The sequence below is a fragment of the Nesoenas mayeri genome (genome assembly GCF_963082525.1).
Source record: "Nesoenas mayeri genome assembly, chromosome: 1".
NCBI lineage: Eukaryota > Metazoa > Chordata > Aves > Columbiformes > Columbidae > Nesoenas > Nesoenas mayeri.
Window position 1 is genome coordinate 129,504,266 of NC_137541.1, and position 17,066 is coordinate 129,521,331.

Genomic DNA, 17,066 nt, shown 5'->3' on the forward strand with positions numbered 1-17,066 from the left:
TTGGAATATTTCCTCTGTGTACAGGCAAAGCAGTGCTCTCAGTTTGCATGTAGCAGGCTCCAAGCCGCTGAGTCAGCATCCACACCAAATGTTGGGCCAAAGCTTTATTTAGAGTTCATTAACTTCTTATTTGCACCACTTCATTCAAGCTGGACTTCTTCCTTTCTTGGCTCTGTGTAGGAATAGAAGTGGAGGGGATATGTGTGGCCTTCATCAGCCAAATGGCTGAAACTGTCTGTGAAAGCCAGCATTTCCTCGGCATTTCACAGTGCAGGGGCAACTCCAACGGCCAGGCCAAACTTTGCTTCTTCCCCACTCCACCCACTGCCCACAATTCACCCCATCCTGCAAAGTTACACTAAAGGAGAAGGGAATGTGCCATTCTGAAACCCTCAGCTACCACCCAGAGCAACCCAGATGGAGCCCAGCTGTTAAATCTTGCAGGGTAGGGTGCAAACCCAGGGGAACTCCCAAGAATAAGGTTAGCTGTATCCAAAGCTTCTGCTTCATGTGATATCATCCATCTAGTGTTTCAGTCAAGATCATTCACTCTTCTCCTCACCAGCTGTGCCTAACTGTCTTTGTCAGAAATTTAGAGGTGTGAATTTGCAATACTCTTGTCATCTCTCATGGTGAGGGTCTCAGGTGGTGGTGAGTGCAGGGTGTCTGGCACTTCTTTTAGAGAAGACTAGCCCATGCAAATTCCATTTAATATGACCTAAACTTCATCCCAGAGGAGATGATGCAAATTAGCAAATAGGCTACAAATCCACACCGGCTTGTTGCACACTGACTTTCCTGAGAAGAACACACTAAGTGTATTTGTACTCTTCCTTTTCTAGTATATCTAATAGCGTTCTCATTTTTTTTTTTTTAAGTAAGCCCCAGGCATGCATGTTTATTGGCTAATCACTAAGTTGAGGACTTGAGCTGGGAACAGCTACATATTGTCTCTTGAGATGTTGCCTTTAGATGTGTGGGAGTCCGTCACCTTTACATGGAAATGCAAGTATGATACATTCTCTGTGAGGAAACTGCTTAGCGTATTACAAAGAAGAGACGAGTAAAAGAGAAAGCAGCAAAAACAAGTGTATATGACTACAGCACTTTGTGGCTTTTGCAGTGGAAACAATACCACAGAGATAGCAGTGGCTGCAAACAAACACCCCATTGTCACAGCTGCTTTGTTCTGCTGCATGTCAGAAGATGGAGGTGTCTGGCAATGCAGTTGGCTATCCAGAGGTCAAGCATCCCCAGCCATGGGCTGACAGGCCTGACTGAAGGCATGTCCAGGACCACCATACCAGGAGACATCTTTTCTGTCTATGCCCTAGTTTTCTATATGGCTCGTTCAGCCCAGCAGTGTTATTTCCTGTGTGACGGGTAGGAGGGAGGGTGTCTGCAGCGAGCAGAAGAGCGTGAGGCCATGGTCATCTGCAGGCCTGGCACACCTCACCTTGTCCCACCCAGCACAACCTGGGTTGGTGTTTGCGCTGTGGCAGCACACAGCTGTGAGCAGCAGCTCCCACCGTGCCTGCCTGGCTCCTTGGGGGACATCGCTGCCTGGTGCAGGGGTCGGTCTGCCAGTGCTCCCTGCCATAGCTCTTTTCAGGACGTGCATCCCATGCTGCATCGCCGAAGGCACATGCTGCTCTCCAGGGCTCCTTTGTGGCAGTAGCCCAAAGCTGCTGTGCTTTCCAGAGATACCTTCAGACACCCCCCCCTTAATACCTTTACTTAGGGCTTTCTATTACATGAACCAGAGACATCAATGAAGGGACTTCCAGTGCTTCCCTCCCAGTAACATCCAGAAAATCCCTTGCTTCTTCTAAAATAGGGATCAAAGCCCTCAGGGCTGCAGCACAGCATTATCTTGTTCCTCAAAAGAGGGAGGATAAAGCCACAAGGATATTGCCATTTCCATACTTCTCATCTGGAAGGAAGGCTGAGGTTAGAGACATGGGCTGCTTTCTCCTTGTCTAGTTGTGTCTGATGGTGCAGGAGGTTTCCAACATTGGTTAGAAGAGGCGTTGCTTGGTGGGACGGAACATGCACGTGCTAAGATCTCATGGGCAATCCTTGGTGCAGCTGCGTGGTGTGTCCCTTTGCTGGCTTGGCTGTGCTTTTGTTATACAAAATCTCTAAGCAAGTTGATTTTGTGTACATGCATCCAAGTACTCAGAAAAAGCAAGGCCTGGTGTCAGTTCTATGATGCACAGTGGACAGGAGACATATGCTATTGAGCCCTCAGCACCTCTCTTGAGTGCCTCTTCACTGCTCACAGCAAACTTATTTTTAAATAAACCTTTTATATCCTCTAGGAGTGGTTTCTTGCTCCTGTCTGCCTGTTGCTCTAACAGGGAAAAGGATGCCACATTGGATGTACTGTAACTGATCTGGTGGAGCATAGGGGCTGCCAGTCTGAGTCATGCCAGCTGTGATTTTGCAAGACTGCAGGCATCTAGGCATGACAAACTTGATTAACTGGAAGTGGTGGCCTTCATTATAAATACAGGACACCCTTTAAAGCCTTGTTCTGCTGCTGTGGAGCTTTACCTCTCTTCTCTCTCACCTTCACACACATGTATCTTTCCATTTGCGTTTCATTTGTACCAATCCCCATTACTGCCTGCAGTTCCACAGCGGGCAGTATCCACTGAGCAGGATGGCACCGAGCAAGTTCTGTGTCTGCAGAAGGACAGTCCCTGCCCCAGCACATTTGCAGTGAGTGTGCCAACAAACAGACAAAGCACAGGGGTACGTTGGAAGCGGGTGGTGGCTTTGAGGGATGTTATCTTGAGAAAGAAGCGAGACAAGGTTGAGCTAGAGTGTGGGTAGTGGTTTCAGCATGGTGGGAGCCTCCTTCTGCTCTGCTTTCTGAACCTTGGGGGAAAAAACAAAAGAGAAGGTAGGAGATACTGGGGTGACTGCCTTTGTCCAAAACCCTGTAGGTGCTCAGGCTGGAAGCAGATGTGTCCAAGCATGCAGAAATTGCATGACCCTGCCATCGTGCCCAGGGAGAGAGGTCCCCACAGCTCCCCAGAGCCGGTGCTGCTGGCAGAGTCTGCTTGGCTGGGGAGATGCCTGGGCACAGCAGACTCTCTCTCGCATTGTTTTTCTCCGCAGAGGGTAGAGGTCGGGCGCAGAAATGTCATCTTGCTGCTGTTGCTTCCTCTCTCCTTTTGCATGTGCCTCCCTTGTGCATTCCTTGTAAGGAAACAATAATAAAAAAGAAGAATGAAAAGTGAGGTTTTCCCACGATGTACAGAGGCAGCAATACTGTGATTTTAGTGTGTTTTAGCTCAGGTAACTTTTTCTCCTTCTGTGCAAAAAGAAGTAGTTTTTACCAGTGTTAGTACCAGTTAAAGATGACAAAGCTGGAGAAGGGAAGGTGTCTTACAAGACCTTCCAATAATTGCAAGGAAGAAGAATGAGTGAGAAAGATTTACCTAATATTGTACATCTCCTGTGCCACAGCTTTTCCTCTGTCTTCTTTCTTGGTTTCCATCTGCGATGAAAAGCTGAAAGATTTTAGCAGCTGCTATAGCAGAGGGATTGTGCCGGGGATGATGTGATTCAAAGTCCTCACCACCCCATCTGTTTCATGTTGGAATGAGGAATAAAGATTGTATTAGCTTCTTATGTGTTTTTGGACCTACCTCCCATGCCTTGTCCCAGCTTCCTTCCTCACCATCTTTCTCAGACTAGCCAGCTTCAGGGCTGGTTTCTAGCTAGACCAAGGCAATGTTTTCAACCCTTCCATGTTTGTTCCTCTTTCAAAGCTTGCTCAAGTGGCTTCCATGCCTGCAGGACACCTTTGCATGGCACTAGCCAGCCCCTCACAGATCAGACATTGATGCAAAGTTGATCCTGATGGTTTGCAAGGGAAGCGTGTCTCCTTTCTACATGTTGCCCAACAGCCATCAGCTACCTGCTCCCTTCTGGGGATCCTGGGCTTGCTGTCCCATTGATGCTGATGAGGCTCTGGGGGAGCAGAAGGATTTCCATCACAGCCCCCACCTCAAAAACCACATTTGTCCTATTAGGATGGTGGCACGTGGTTGCTGGATTTGAACTCTTTGTGCGAACATTAAAGAGGACGAGGGGCACTGGCTGGCCCATCAGCTTGATAAACAGACCTTGGGGACATTCCTGCATTTTACTGTGCCTTTTCCTTGCCACTGCATCTTGTCCCCATCCTGACAAAACAACCCATTGAGAGGTACATCTCGGCCATATTTTTTGTGACTGTGCTAGAAACGAGAAGTGCTGGGCTGAGAGCTGGAAGAGGGGAGGGGAGCACGAGGGTTGTACTGACACGTCCCACAACTGCCTGCTCACAGCAGAAAATCCTTTCACCTGCCAGGAGCTATCATTAGACAAGGCAACACTGGATTTTTTCACTCTGAAAATGAACTTTAGGAGGATTTTCCTAATCAAGTGCATGCTGCTTTTATTTCCCAGTGTAAAATGTGAGTTTTTCTTACTTTTTGGGGGACTAATGTTGTTGAAATTGTATTTTAAACCATTTACAAGTTGGTGGGATGTTACTGATAAGAAACTAGTTCCACTTACCCAATGAGTGAAGACCTTTGGGTTATTGCTGTTTTTATTTGATTTAATTTTCAGCCAAAGGGGAGGGCAGGATCTAAGTTTCCTATTCCAGTTATAATAATAAGCTGTAAACAGTTTTGGTTTTAAATTAATGAGCCTTAATTTGACACATGTATAATGAGAAATGTCAGCATGCAGTTTTCTTTCTGCCCTCGAGGTAGCTTGTACTACATAAGAGATCAAGTTCATGGTGCATTATCGCATGTAATTTCCTTTTCTTATCAAAGATGAGCAAATCTTTTAAAAGTGCAAATTATATTCTTCCATAAATATTAACAGAAAGAGTGATATATTTCAGTGTCTTTGGTGCAGCTGAAGAAGTCTAGGATGTGAAAACAGCAAGCAAATACAGGCATCTTTTATATTTTGTGTATTATTGCTCTCATTATTTTTTAAAATATTAATCTAAAAACTTAATCAAGGTGTTAACTCATAGATTAGAGAAGGTTGTAAAAGATAGAGACAATACAATCGTGCATAGATATTTTTTCACCCCTGTTCATTCCACTATAGATTGTGTGTATGGCTGTTTAATGCTTTTCTTTTCCTCCAGAACAAAATTGATAGATAAATAAGGAGGTGTTGTTGGTTTTTTTTGTTTTGTTGTTCTTCTGTACATGATATATAAAACATCTTCCCTGGCAGAAATGAAGATTATTCCCTTGAATGGAAAACTTATGTCAAAGACTTCCTTCTCTAAATTTATTATTGAAGCTTTTCTTTTTAACTCTTTCCTGTGACTGTGAGTTCTATGCTGCCAGATCAGATCTTTCTGCCCCTTGGGCAGCATTTCAGTTGGCACTACCAGAAACGTCATTGCATTAGCTAAACAGATTTTTAGCATCATATGCATGGAATCCTGAGCTTTCCATTAGAAAGACTATGGAAATGGGATAAACATTCAGAAATATGTCTAAGTGGTCTGTCCATAGAGTCGCTGTTGAATTAGCCCTGAAAACGTAGATTTGGGTGTTTTTTTACTTCCAGAGGGAAAAGAAATCCTATTACTGGCTCTAAATATCTGTGCATGACTAAGCAGAAACAAGTATCAGAATTCAAATGTTTTACTATAATCTGTAGTGTCATCTATGTGGAGGATAGTTACTTCCAAGGCTGTTTGACAGCTTGTTTTCTGAATATTTCAATAGATACGTCAAATACATTGTAAAAAATGCAATAGAGATATAATGGCCTCTCCCTAGACTGAGAGTGAATTGCCAAAAGCACTTCAGTATTAATTTTCTTGTTGCAGAGGCACACTATTTTAATTCTTTGATTATCTCTAGTATTGTTAGTTTAATGAAATAGCAACTGGATTTCAGTTCCCCCCCCGTGATGAACTTGTCATCGTCCTAGATACCAGGAATGAAGGACTGTAATAAAAAGACACATCAACATAGTTTTTCTCTCTGTGGGGAAAAAGTGCCTAAAATATATAAAATTCGAGCAGAATCAGGTCTATCTGGTAATGTGAAGACAAATCCTCTCCTGCCGATCAGCTTTATCCAGTAAATTGAAGAGGAGTGATATAAGAAAATGACAAATGAAATAAGCCGTGGCTCTGAGCGCACATCCAGTTATCAGTGACAGCATCCCACCTGGCACTTGTGAGCACTTTTCTACCTCCTTGTGCACATTTTCTACCTGTCACTATCGGGTGGATATAGAATCTTACTTGAAGTGTCCTCCTGCCAAACTTTGGGCCCAGAAGTCCCTGTTCACCAGCGACGGACCTTGCAAGGGGTGTTAAAGCAGCCTGGAGGGGAGAGAGCATGCCCGAAGAGTACATCATCTCCACGGGTAGTAACGTGATTGATGCTTAGCAGCCTTGGCTTTCCTGATTGTCACCTTCAGCAGCCACACACTAAGCACTGCCCAGTGCTGGCAGCACCTTTGGGAAGCACCTACTCTTACCTCTTCTGGAGAGGGGACCTGTCATCGAAGGAGACCTTCAAAGAGAAAAGTTTTTCTTTGGCCTTTGTTTATCTCCTGATGTCTCCAGTGTCCGATCAGTTGACAGGATGTGGTTAGCTGTTTGTTTCTCCCAGCCTTACTTGCCCCACTGTGATCCTGAGCTAGAAAAATCAGGTAGATATATCCCAGAAGGGCAGGGTGCCCGGGATGGGTGAGGAGGGGGCACTGCAAACTGGCAGCACTGGGTCTGCCTCCAGTTCAGTGCCTTACACTCACTGCTTAACATGAGCCACTATTATTAATATTGTTATTGCCATCTCTGTTATTACTGCACTGATCCTTCTGTCCAGGGCCACTACTTGTTTGTGTACTTGCTGTCCACAGTAATGTTTGCAGTGATGGGTGCTCTGGGTACCAGACTGTGCCATGTACAAAAGACACCAAAGTGACCTTATTTTTAGGAAGGGTTAAGTCCACAGGCAGCCATGAATCTTGGCATCCAATATCACTCCAAATGAGTCATGCAGAGTATAAATTCAGCTTTTGAAAGCTGGACTCTTAGCTTCCTTGCCTCTCAGAATTAAACTGGGGGCTAACATTTATCTAATGAATGATCAAGTGATGCTTTGGAGCAGGGGAATAAAACAGCATCAGTAACGCAAAAAGGTTTGAGCAGCTCAGAGTGGGTAGCAAGTGGCAACCTTTTGGGTCACTGCTGTGGCTCCCAAGTATGGCAGTGGGGACGTGAGACACATAGAGACATGCTGACAGGCTGCTTGTCCTTCCCTTTACAGGCTCTGTCAGCAACTTGATTTACACAGCCGTGAATGAGTCAGTTTTTCTCCACATCGCTGTTGCTTCTGAGAACATCTATGATGCAACGTGGCTGAGAGACAGAAAAAAGTTGCTCCAGTTAAAAGATAACAAAGTTAAGTACTACGTAAACAAAGACCAGTGCAGGTGTAAGGTATTCCTCAATGGGACTCTGCGAATAGAGCATGTGGTGAAAGAGGACAGTGGAAAATACACAGTGACTGTTTATCGGAAGGATGGAAAATTGTCAGCAGAAGAAGATAAAATGTTCATCGTTCAGGGTGAGTATTTGCACTGCCCATACCATTTCCAGCACAGCTGAATAAGACTTGGTATTTCTGCTCTCTTCTACAACTCCCCTTTCTGTTCTGGGGGTACTTCTGTGAGATGCACCTCTTTCCTCCCACTGCTGACAGCAATCTGCCACTCTTCTCCCTTCTCTTGCTCCAGCTGATGCCCGCTGGTCCCCTGCTTCTCTCTGGTTCCCCTCTTTGTCAGCCACCAGGTTTCTACGTGGGCCCAAGCAAGCAGCCATGAGCATGACCATGCTGAAGCAGGGTGGGTGTGGATGGCCCCACTGCAGCACTGCAGGCTATGCTGGGACCCCTGGAGCCCTGAGCTGGGGCAGCACCATGGGAGTGGGGCTGTGCCTCCAGCAGCATCCTGCTGCCAGAAACCGCTTGTGGGAGTGCAGAAACCTACATGAGGTATGCCTGTGGCTGATGCACTCTGCACTTCTGGCACTTCTGTTGCTATTTTGTGGGCACTGAGTCATGACTTTTGGACTGTAGCTACTGTTCGAGAAAGGTGAGCACTTTGTATAGCATCTGCCCACCTCCTGAGGAGTGCTCAGGAGCCCAGGTGGCAGTAAATGTTTGTATTTCATAAAATCATAGAATCATTTTGGTTGGAAGAGACCCTCAAGATCATTGAGTCCAACCATAACCTAACTCAGGCACTAAACCATCTCCCTAAGAACCTCATCTACGCATCTTTTAAACCCCTCCAGGGATGGTGACTCCACCACTTCCCTGGGCAGCCTGTTCCAATGCCTGGCATCTCTTTCAGTGAGAAATTTTTCTTGATATCCAATCTAAACCTCCTCTGGGGCAACTTGAGGCCATTTCCTCTCATCATATTGTTTGTTACTTGGGAGAAGAGACCAACAACCTTCATGTTACAGCAAGGCAATCTTATGGGCAATGTGGTCCCACTCGATTTTTGCTCTAACATAAAAAATAGCCAGTAGTCACCTCCCCTGAGATACATCACAATAGGGAAAGAAGACTCCTGCACCCTATCCTTTCATAGCATAACACATAACATTACATCTGCTGCTTCCTCTCCAGACCTCTAAGCTGTAGGGCAGCATGGGCTTTTTTCCCAGGAAGAGGATGATTTTGTTCTGTCCTTCTTCAGCAACCATTCACACCTCTGCCAGCCTCTTTGAGTTTGTGGGCACCATCAGGCACTACAGAAATGATGTACTGATGATATAACAATGACAGCTGGAGCGGTTTTAGCAGGGTTTCTGCACAGTGGGAGGCCCCATGGCTAACAAACTGCTGAGCAGTGTGTCACTACTTTGGGAATTATTGTTGCAATCTGCCTACAGATTCAGGAAGTCATCAGGGCCTGATACTGCTTACTCACGCCTTAAGCCACTGAACTGTCATTGGCATGTCCTGGGTTCAACTTCAGGCTATGTGCTACATCATTTTATCTACTGTTCAGCAGAGAGATGGTCTTACCTCTGAAAGTAGTTTTGGAAGTAAAGTCCTTTAGTAACTGCTGGGCATTAGAGTAATTTGTCAGCCAGATTATATTTTGTTCCTAGGGTTGGACAAACGGTTGTTCCAAAACAAAAAATAGTTTATTATCATGCAACTCCATCACCAGGACCTGGACTCCAGTGTTTCGCACTGGGATGTTCCCCTGAACTAAAGGTTACAGCTTGTGGAAGAGGAGTGGGCTTAACAAAGAAAGGATGGCGGCGGATGTCACATTATGAACCTATACTGCATTTGATACAAGTGACCCTTCTTGGCTTTAAAATTTATGCTCTCTATAACTTACACTGCCTACAACTAGAAGTGGCCCTGCTATGTTTTTGTTTACCTGGTCTAAAAGGCAGAAATCTATTTTTTTTCCATCGATGTCCCTGCCAGCTGCCTCTAGTTGAGGAAAGTCCTGCAGGCTTTTCTGGCTCTTTCAAGGCCACCAGTGATAAGAGAATCTGGAAATGAACTGTAGCTAGGTGATGGCAGAACATAAAAATAGACAGAAATCAGTTCTCTCTGTCTTAACCCCACTGAGAGCTAAGAGGTTGTCCGTTTTATGTTTTCCACTCTGTTTTGATGGGTGTTCATGCTGTGGCTGTTGTGCTAGCTGAGTGTCTTTGGCCACAGATAAAGCACCGTAAATAACTGTTTGCCCTGTCCTAGAGGAAATCTCTCCTGACAGGCATGGCTCTGATCACAGATGACTTCATTTGCACCAAAACTTTGGGGCTGGAGTTGGAGAGGGCTGTGGCTCTAAGTTCCTCCCATCTGTTGCCTCCTTGAAAACACAGTTTCCTCTGCTCACCTGCCTGCCTGCCTGGCTGTGAACCAGGCTCAGCTTGTTGGTGCAGCTCTGCTTTGCTAGGCCGAATATGTAGGCTAATATACTGCATTTCTTTATTATTGCTGCACTACTTCTATACTAGAAGTCTAATTTGCTCTTAATTCTTCTCCAGTCTCATTAGCTGGTGTTATTCCCTTACTGCTTACTGGGAGCTAATTCTCTGTTCTGCTTAATAATGGAGGTTTTCAAAAAGAGAAACCATCTCAGATATGCCTGTCCCTTCTCTTCTTTTTCAGAGCCTGTCCCTCAGCCAATCCTCAGTTCCGAATGCATAAATAAAAGTGCATCTGTCAAGTGCGAAGTAAAGCAGAAGAATAAAGACGAAACATTTATAATAGAACTGACTCAAGATAAAAGCAAAAAAATCCAAAAGAATGCAACAAGGTTGGAATTGCACACACGGTATTCTGGGATGTTCAGATGTGTTGTTAAGAATGAAGTCAGTGAAAAAGTGACTGAAAAAGTAATTAAATGCTCAGGTAAAAACATCTATTTTTGCCAGAATCTGCTAGGGCAGACCCATAAAGCCTTATGAAGTTGTATGTATCTGTAGGACTGATCCAGGTGTCAGGAGCCTCAATTGTTTCTGGTACCCAGTATCACAAGTCTACCACTGCCGTGGTTATTGGGAGCTGATGCTATTGTGGTAGCCAGGATATGAGCTGTACTTTCTGCCTGGCATTCCCCAGCCTTGTGGCACCTCCATCCACCCCACCCTGCTGCTGCCTGCGCCCCACTGCTGCCCTTGTGGCATCCCTGCTCTAAAAGCAGGGTGACCAAGCCAGAGACAGTGAGATGTGAGGTGGGTCATGCTCCTCCTCTTTTTCTGCAGCCGAAGATGTTTAGCCCCATGCTCAGTGGGCCCTGAGGGTTTGCTGGAAGAGGGAGAGAGGTTTTTCTGGCACCAAGAACCTTGTGGGTAGCAGACAGGTGCCCAGGGTGCTATGAGATGCTGCTTCCACCAGGGATGAAGTCTCCTGGGGGAAACTGCAGATTGCCTGCAAGGTCAGGCTGGCTGAGGGATTAATGAACAAGACAGACAGTCTTGCTCATTTTCTCCCTCCCATCCATCACTGCTTAGTCTTCTTCCAAAAGTTGCCAGGGGTACCCTAACAGACTTTCCGGTATGAGCATCCTGACAGACTCCAGTGGTGTCAGTCATCACTAGTGGTAGACCAATGAAGTAAAGGAGAAAGTGGGGAGGTGGGTCTGAAAGTTTTTTAATGACACACAGTAGTCTGTAAAAGGCAGAATGCATTTTACCCCTCATTTTGTATTGTCCTTTATTCCTTTAAAACTAATGGTACTTCACAAAGGTTAACTTCAGTCAAAGAGTCCAAAGCCAAAGGGTTGACTTTAGTAAGATAATATAAAACTATACAAGCTATCATGACATAAATTAATGGCTTATTTTTGGAAAATATGGCTTGGGGTCTTCCCTACATATACGAAGCCATGGCATTGATTTCAAGGGATTTACATGGCTGGGAAAATAGTTGAACATTATTTTTCTCCTCTTCATGTTCATACCTGTGAAAGTGGTTGTTGCCCACTACATATGGATATGGATGGATGCTTTGACAAGTGGAAGAATAAACTGAACTCTCCCACTAGGCCTAGAAATAAGGAGGAGGTTTATGATGAATTTAGCTGAGCTTTGGGGCTGCATGGCTCAGATGAGCATAGCTCAAATGTGCCATGGATTTTCTTACTCACTTGAAGTGTCATTGTTCTAAGCCACAAAGCCAGCAAAAGAACTGAAGGACTGCATTTAAATGAGCAGAGTCAGACGGAAAATGATTAGATAGGCAAAAATGCCATCGCTGTTCCTGGTAAAAGTTTGAACATTAAGGCAAAAACAAGGGACAGACCATCATGGTGTGACACCGGATGTGGTGTTCAGTTCAAAGTTCAGATTCCCAGTGCAATACTAGGGAAAAGTTTTTGAATTTGCTAGGCTTGGATTCATCCTACCTAACTGTGAGCACTTTGCTCAAAGCACTCTCTTTCTCTAGATTCCCTGTAGAGCCAGTGGAGAGTGTGGGGCTCACGAGAGCTGGCTCAGTATTTCCAATTTCCAGCTATTCCTAACATAGTGAATTTAGAGAAAGTCCATGGTGTGAGAAGGGAGGGAGCAAGCTTTAAGGTATAAAGGCCTTACTGAAGTGACCCAAGATCTGCTGAAGCTGATGGAAGGGCAAAGAACTGAGGGACAGGATGGTCTTTGCTCTCCTGTGCAGCCCGTACTTCCTGAAGGATCTTCCTGATGCTTAAAATAGCCATTAAAGGGTTATTTTCTGCTGCATGAGTGCCTGACCTGGTGGGCTGCACAGTCCTGTTGGTGCTGGCACTGGGAAAGGTCTGAGGTGTGGGGGACTGGGATGTGACGTGGACTTTGGAGCCAGGCGTGAAAACATGCCGCTGGATTAGGTCCATTTAAGGTAGGGCAAACTAGTCCAAACACTTTGTCTTAATGAGGAAACACTGGCTGAAGCCCACAGGCCAGGCTCACATGGGCCTACCTGCATTGCTGGTATAGGCAGCCATTAGCCATCAGCCAGTTACTCTGAGTTCACTTCTTTTCACCCTTGAGAAATGTTCTTCTTTCACAGGGTGAGTTGGATGGGAGAGTTTGTTTTTTCTCAAATCATTAACAAAGAAGAAAAAAAAGGTTTGCCACACTGATCTCTAAGGTACAAATATATCATATCTCAGACATCAAAAGCCACTAAACCCACATAGCGCTACCCTTCCTACTCAAACAAAACCCCTCGAATATTTCTGTGTGGTGGCAGGAGTCTGTCAGCTCCATAGCTGATTAAAAATCTCTCAGCTTGCAGTCCTGCTTCCAGTCCTGCTGCCTTCTGTGAGTGTCTGGTCTTGCTTTTTGCATCTGGTCTTGAATTTTGACCTTTAGCAGGCAAGGCATGCTTCAGATGGGCTTCAGTTCAGCTAACTTTTCATATAAGCATAAATATTTTTAAGTCTGCCTGGGCTCACCTTATAGTCAGCTGGGAGAAATAGGCACAGAAAGGGCAAAATACACCTCAATGTGACACTGGCAGCTAAAACAGTTGAGAAGAACCATATCAGTGAGGATGCCAGTCTTTTTTTTGGTGGCCTTTATACTGTAGACATCTCGACTTTGGTGTCATCACTCTTTGCCCTCCATGTGCATGCCCACAAAATGTTAAGGGTGGTACCAGTGGTATTATCTCCTTTGGAGCTCTGTCTCCCAAGAAGGAAGGTGCACTTCTGCTGGGTTCAACTCCACAGTGCCTGTGCTGGAGCATGAACACCAAATGTCAGGACAGCCAAGCAGGAGGTGGCAAAGGAAGGCCAGTGTCCAGCAAGCCGTATCTGGCCAAAATAAGGAACATTGATACAAACTGTTCTTCACCAGGCAAATCAAACTAATTTTGAAGCTGTGGGGTATTTGGTTATGTTTTTATCCTTTTCAATTTTTTTTTTTTTTCCATACAGCCAAAAATTGAAGAGGAAGTACCAAAATACTCTGAAGCAAGTTAGTCTCAGTGTTTCCAGCTCAGTATGAAGTACTTCAAAACTTTATTTTTGTGAGATGCAGAGCACTGCCTGGATGCTCATTGTCCTTAAAAGGGTCCATTGCAAGCAGGAAGGAGGCATTTGTGGTAATTTAAATAAGATGAGCTGGCACACATGAATGCTCTGCTTTCAATTTTCTGCAGAACTTGAATCCATCAGAGAGCAATCAAAATTCTCCACAATGAGGACCAGCTACTTTCTGCTGTGTACAGAGAAAAGGCAAATGATAGGGTCTCTCACTGGGGCTGCCTTTACAATCAATGGAAGAAAATATGGAATTCTAGGTAGACATTGTGGAGTTATATCTTTGCATCTAACATCCTCTTTCATTCCCTTAACTAGGCCAGTTGGACCTTTATCTCATCTTAAGCATAGCAGGAGGTGCAACCTTCTTTGTCATCTTTGTGATTTTGCTTATTTGTTGTATCAGGAAGAAGAAAGCAGAAAGGCTTGGAGATTATGGTAAGTATTTAAGGGGCTTTATGTTGCTATCCAGCTACCTAAAATCTTCGAACTCCCTGCTGACAGCACCCTGGTGAGCAGGAACACTATTTCTGCCTTGACATGAGAAAAAAACCCAACATTTTTGGCATATGGTGAATCTTGGCAGATTAGCTGGCATTGCCAGTCTCAGTTTCTGCTACATGCTTTGAACAAAAGAATTCTTGTTCTCAAGCCATTTTGTTTATTTGTGGGGAAAGAATTGCTCCTCTAAAGCTCGGCCAAGGCCACCAGTCATGAGCATATGTGGGGCCTAAAATATACAATTACATATCCTGTCAGTAGATTTTTTAAAATTAAATTTATAAGGTGTAAAATTAGGATCCTTGAAATCATTAGTCACATTTGGAAACATTGTAGACAGTGAGAAGGGGCAAGAAGGGCTCACCTTTTCTGTGAGTTTCCTCAGGCATCTCATAGAACTTGTTCTCTCTACAAAACAATGTCCTTGGAGGCCTGTGAACACTGGAGATCCAACTTGTGGCAATTTAAAGAGCTGAGGTTTTCAGAGTGGGCAGAGATTTCATCTATTGTCCAAAACTCATGCTTCTCTCAGACCATAAGAAGTACTCTGCCAGAGTCTTCTCTGAGAGTGGTCTTAATTGAGAAGTTGCCTTGAATTACAACCCAGGCATTGCTGTTAGTTTGGGTGGACTGAGTACACTGAGCTGCCACTCAAGAAGAGATGTCTGGCCCACCTGGAAGGGGAGGCTAAAGCAGGAGAGAGGTGGCTCTGGCAAGGAGATCGCCTTGCAGCCATGGGAACACCTTAGTGTTAAAGGCTTGTTTCCAAGTTCTGCCCCCACACATTGTGTCAGGCTTACTGTGTGGTCACTAATACAGCTAGTTGTGTGAGTTACAAAATGGGAGTAAAAGCTCCTTCGCACACTACAACAGTCTTTGTCAAGATAAAGAGGGCAATACCTGAAGGTAACCTCAGCTGATATCTCAAAGGTGCCAAGGGTCAGGCTGAAAAGGGTGAGCATGACAGGTCCTGTGACCAAGGGGAGTGCAACCTCCTGGAACCTGAGCATGGGTAACTCACCATGGCTCTCTCACTGCTCCAGAAGTTACAACCATGAACAACAGGAAGGTGCTTTCCCTGTTCTCTGAGAGAGCTCACCAGAGTGGCACCATGGGATGCCATCTCAGAAGGCTTGCCACAGCTTGTGAGCACAATGCTGGCATGAGCATAGCTATCAAGTGTTAAAAATTTTACATTATGGCTGTTCTTGTTTGAACGGGATACATTATTTCCTCAACTGTGAAGTGATAGCATACCCTTAATTCTTGGGTCTGAATTCAGCAAGAATTGAGAAAAAGAGATGTCTGGTAAAATGAGAACTAATATTAGAGGGTGATTAGCCTCTTTGAAACAACGTGTGCTTAAGGCCATTTCAGTGTCCCAAGAGGTAAATCCCTCAATCCCTAAACTAAGCTGACCAACATTTCAGAAATGAGGAGTCAGTGATCAAAAGTTAGCTGGTATGAATTTACTTCTATGTGTGTGGAAATTAATGCTGGCAAAATGGACTTCTTGCTTACAGGTACCTGGAAATCCCAGCAGGGATAGTGGTGGGGCAGAGTGCTTTCATCATAGAATCATAGAATCATTTTGCTTGGGAAAGACCTTCAGGATCATTAAGTCCAACCATAACCTAACAATAGCACTAAATCATGTCCCTAAGGACCTCATCTAAATGTCTTTTAAACACCTCCAGGGATGGTGACTCCACCATTTCCCTGGGCAGCCTGTTCCAATGCCTGACAACCCTTTCTGTGAATAATTTTTTCATAAACCTCCCCTGGCACAACTTGAGGCCATTTCCTCTTGTCCGATCACTTGCTGCCTGGGAGAAGAGACCAGCCCCCTCCATGCCACAACCTCCTTTCAGGTAGTTGTAGAGAGTGACAAGGTCTCCCCTCAGCCTCCTTTTCTCCAGGCTGAACAGCCCCAGCTCCCTCAGCTGCTCCTCATCAGACGTGCTCCAGGCCCCTCACCAGCTTCATTGCTCTCCTCTGCACTCTCTCTAGTATTGATGTTGCTTCCTGGGCTTACATCCCACGTTCCCTTTGGTGCCCCATTTTGAAAATAAGACAGAGCAGCTCAGGCTGGGAGCATCCATTAGTGAGTGCTGGGGCCTCCCCAGCAAAGTCAGTTCCCCCAACATAGATAGGGCAGAGCTGTCCCAAATGCCCCCAGGTATGTTGACCTCAGCCAGGCAACAAAAAGGCTTTTGGGTTTGCCTGGGGTGCACAGTCAGAGGTGATTTTGCTTGTTGCATTTGAGTAGCAGGAACACCTCAGAGTGATAGTAGCCTTCCAGGTAAGAACAACGTTTGGCTTTTTCTTGCTTGGGCCAAGCACTTTTCCCTGGCTTTTCAACCTCTGCTTACACTTAACTACATGCCTAACTGCTGGGTCCTTCTGTCATTTCAGAAGACGAGCAAGTGATGCAGGCTTGCCAGGTGGACAGTGAGATGGTGGTGCGGGAGCTGCCTCAGCCGCCATCCAACCCGACCCCGAAGCAGCTGCGTATCCAGCAGCGGCCACTGCCGCAGCCCCAGGTGCAGCAGCAAGCAGTGCCCCCACGGCCCCGGCCCCGCACTCAACAGCGTACTCCAAACCATCCAAGAGAAAGACCTTGAATGTCTGTCCTGGGAGGGAAGGTGGTCTCTCGACTCCGCCATTCACTGAGAAAATAAAGTTTCCATTTGTCAGGAACCCCTCCTGCCCAGCCTTGCATAACGCTCAGCTACGAAATGACAGCTTTTGTTACAGAAAATTAGAGCATCAAATGGAGATGAAAAGACCCAGTGGAGGAGATTCAAGGTGATGGGCATTCATCCCTGTCGTTATTTTTCTTCAAGTGTCTTCATGTTAGGGTATGGAACACCGATCCTTGAAACCTGTGTCTTTCTGTGGTTCATTTGTTTTTAGTGCACCTTGTTGTCTTCATGCTTTTGGATGGATTATATCAAGAAGAAGCTAAAGTTCTGGTAAGAAAGCATGGGCCTGAGGATCTTTCCTTTCTC

The 17,066-nt window shown here is 45.3% G+C and overlaps 1 protein-coding gene across 1 annotated transcript; it reads left to right on the forward strand.

Annotated features, from left to right (window-relative positions):
- Nucleotides 1–4,358: 4,358 nt before the first annotated feature.
- On the forward strand, nt 4,359–16,713 carry CD2 (CD2 molecule). Its single transcript, XM_080353782.1, has 5 exons — nt 4,359–4,472; nt 7,323–7,622; nt 10,203–10,445; nt 13,873–13,992; nt 16,471–16,713. Exons 1-5 carry the CDS (start codon nt 4,412–4,414, stop codon nt 16,677–16,679), a joined length of 933 nt encoding a protein of 310 aa, XP_080209908.1. The 5' UTR covers nt 4,359–4,411; the 3' UTR covers nt 16,680–16,713.
- Nucleotides 16,714–17,066: the final 353 nt, after the last annotated feature.

Coding starts and splice junctions, on each gene's coding strand:
- CD2 (XM_080353782.1), top strand. CDS start 4,412: ATGAACTTTAGGAGGATTTTCCTAATCAAGTGCATGCTGCTTTTATTT. Junction 7,623..10,202: donor TAAAATGTTCATCGTTCAGG/GTGAGTATTTGC, acceptor CTTCTTTTTCAG/AGCCTGTCCCTCAGCCAATC. Junction 13,993..16,470: donor AGAAAGGCTTGGAGATTATG/GTAAGTATTTAA, acceptor CTGTCATTTCAG/AAGACGAGCAAGTGATGCAG.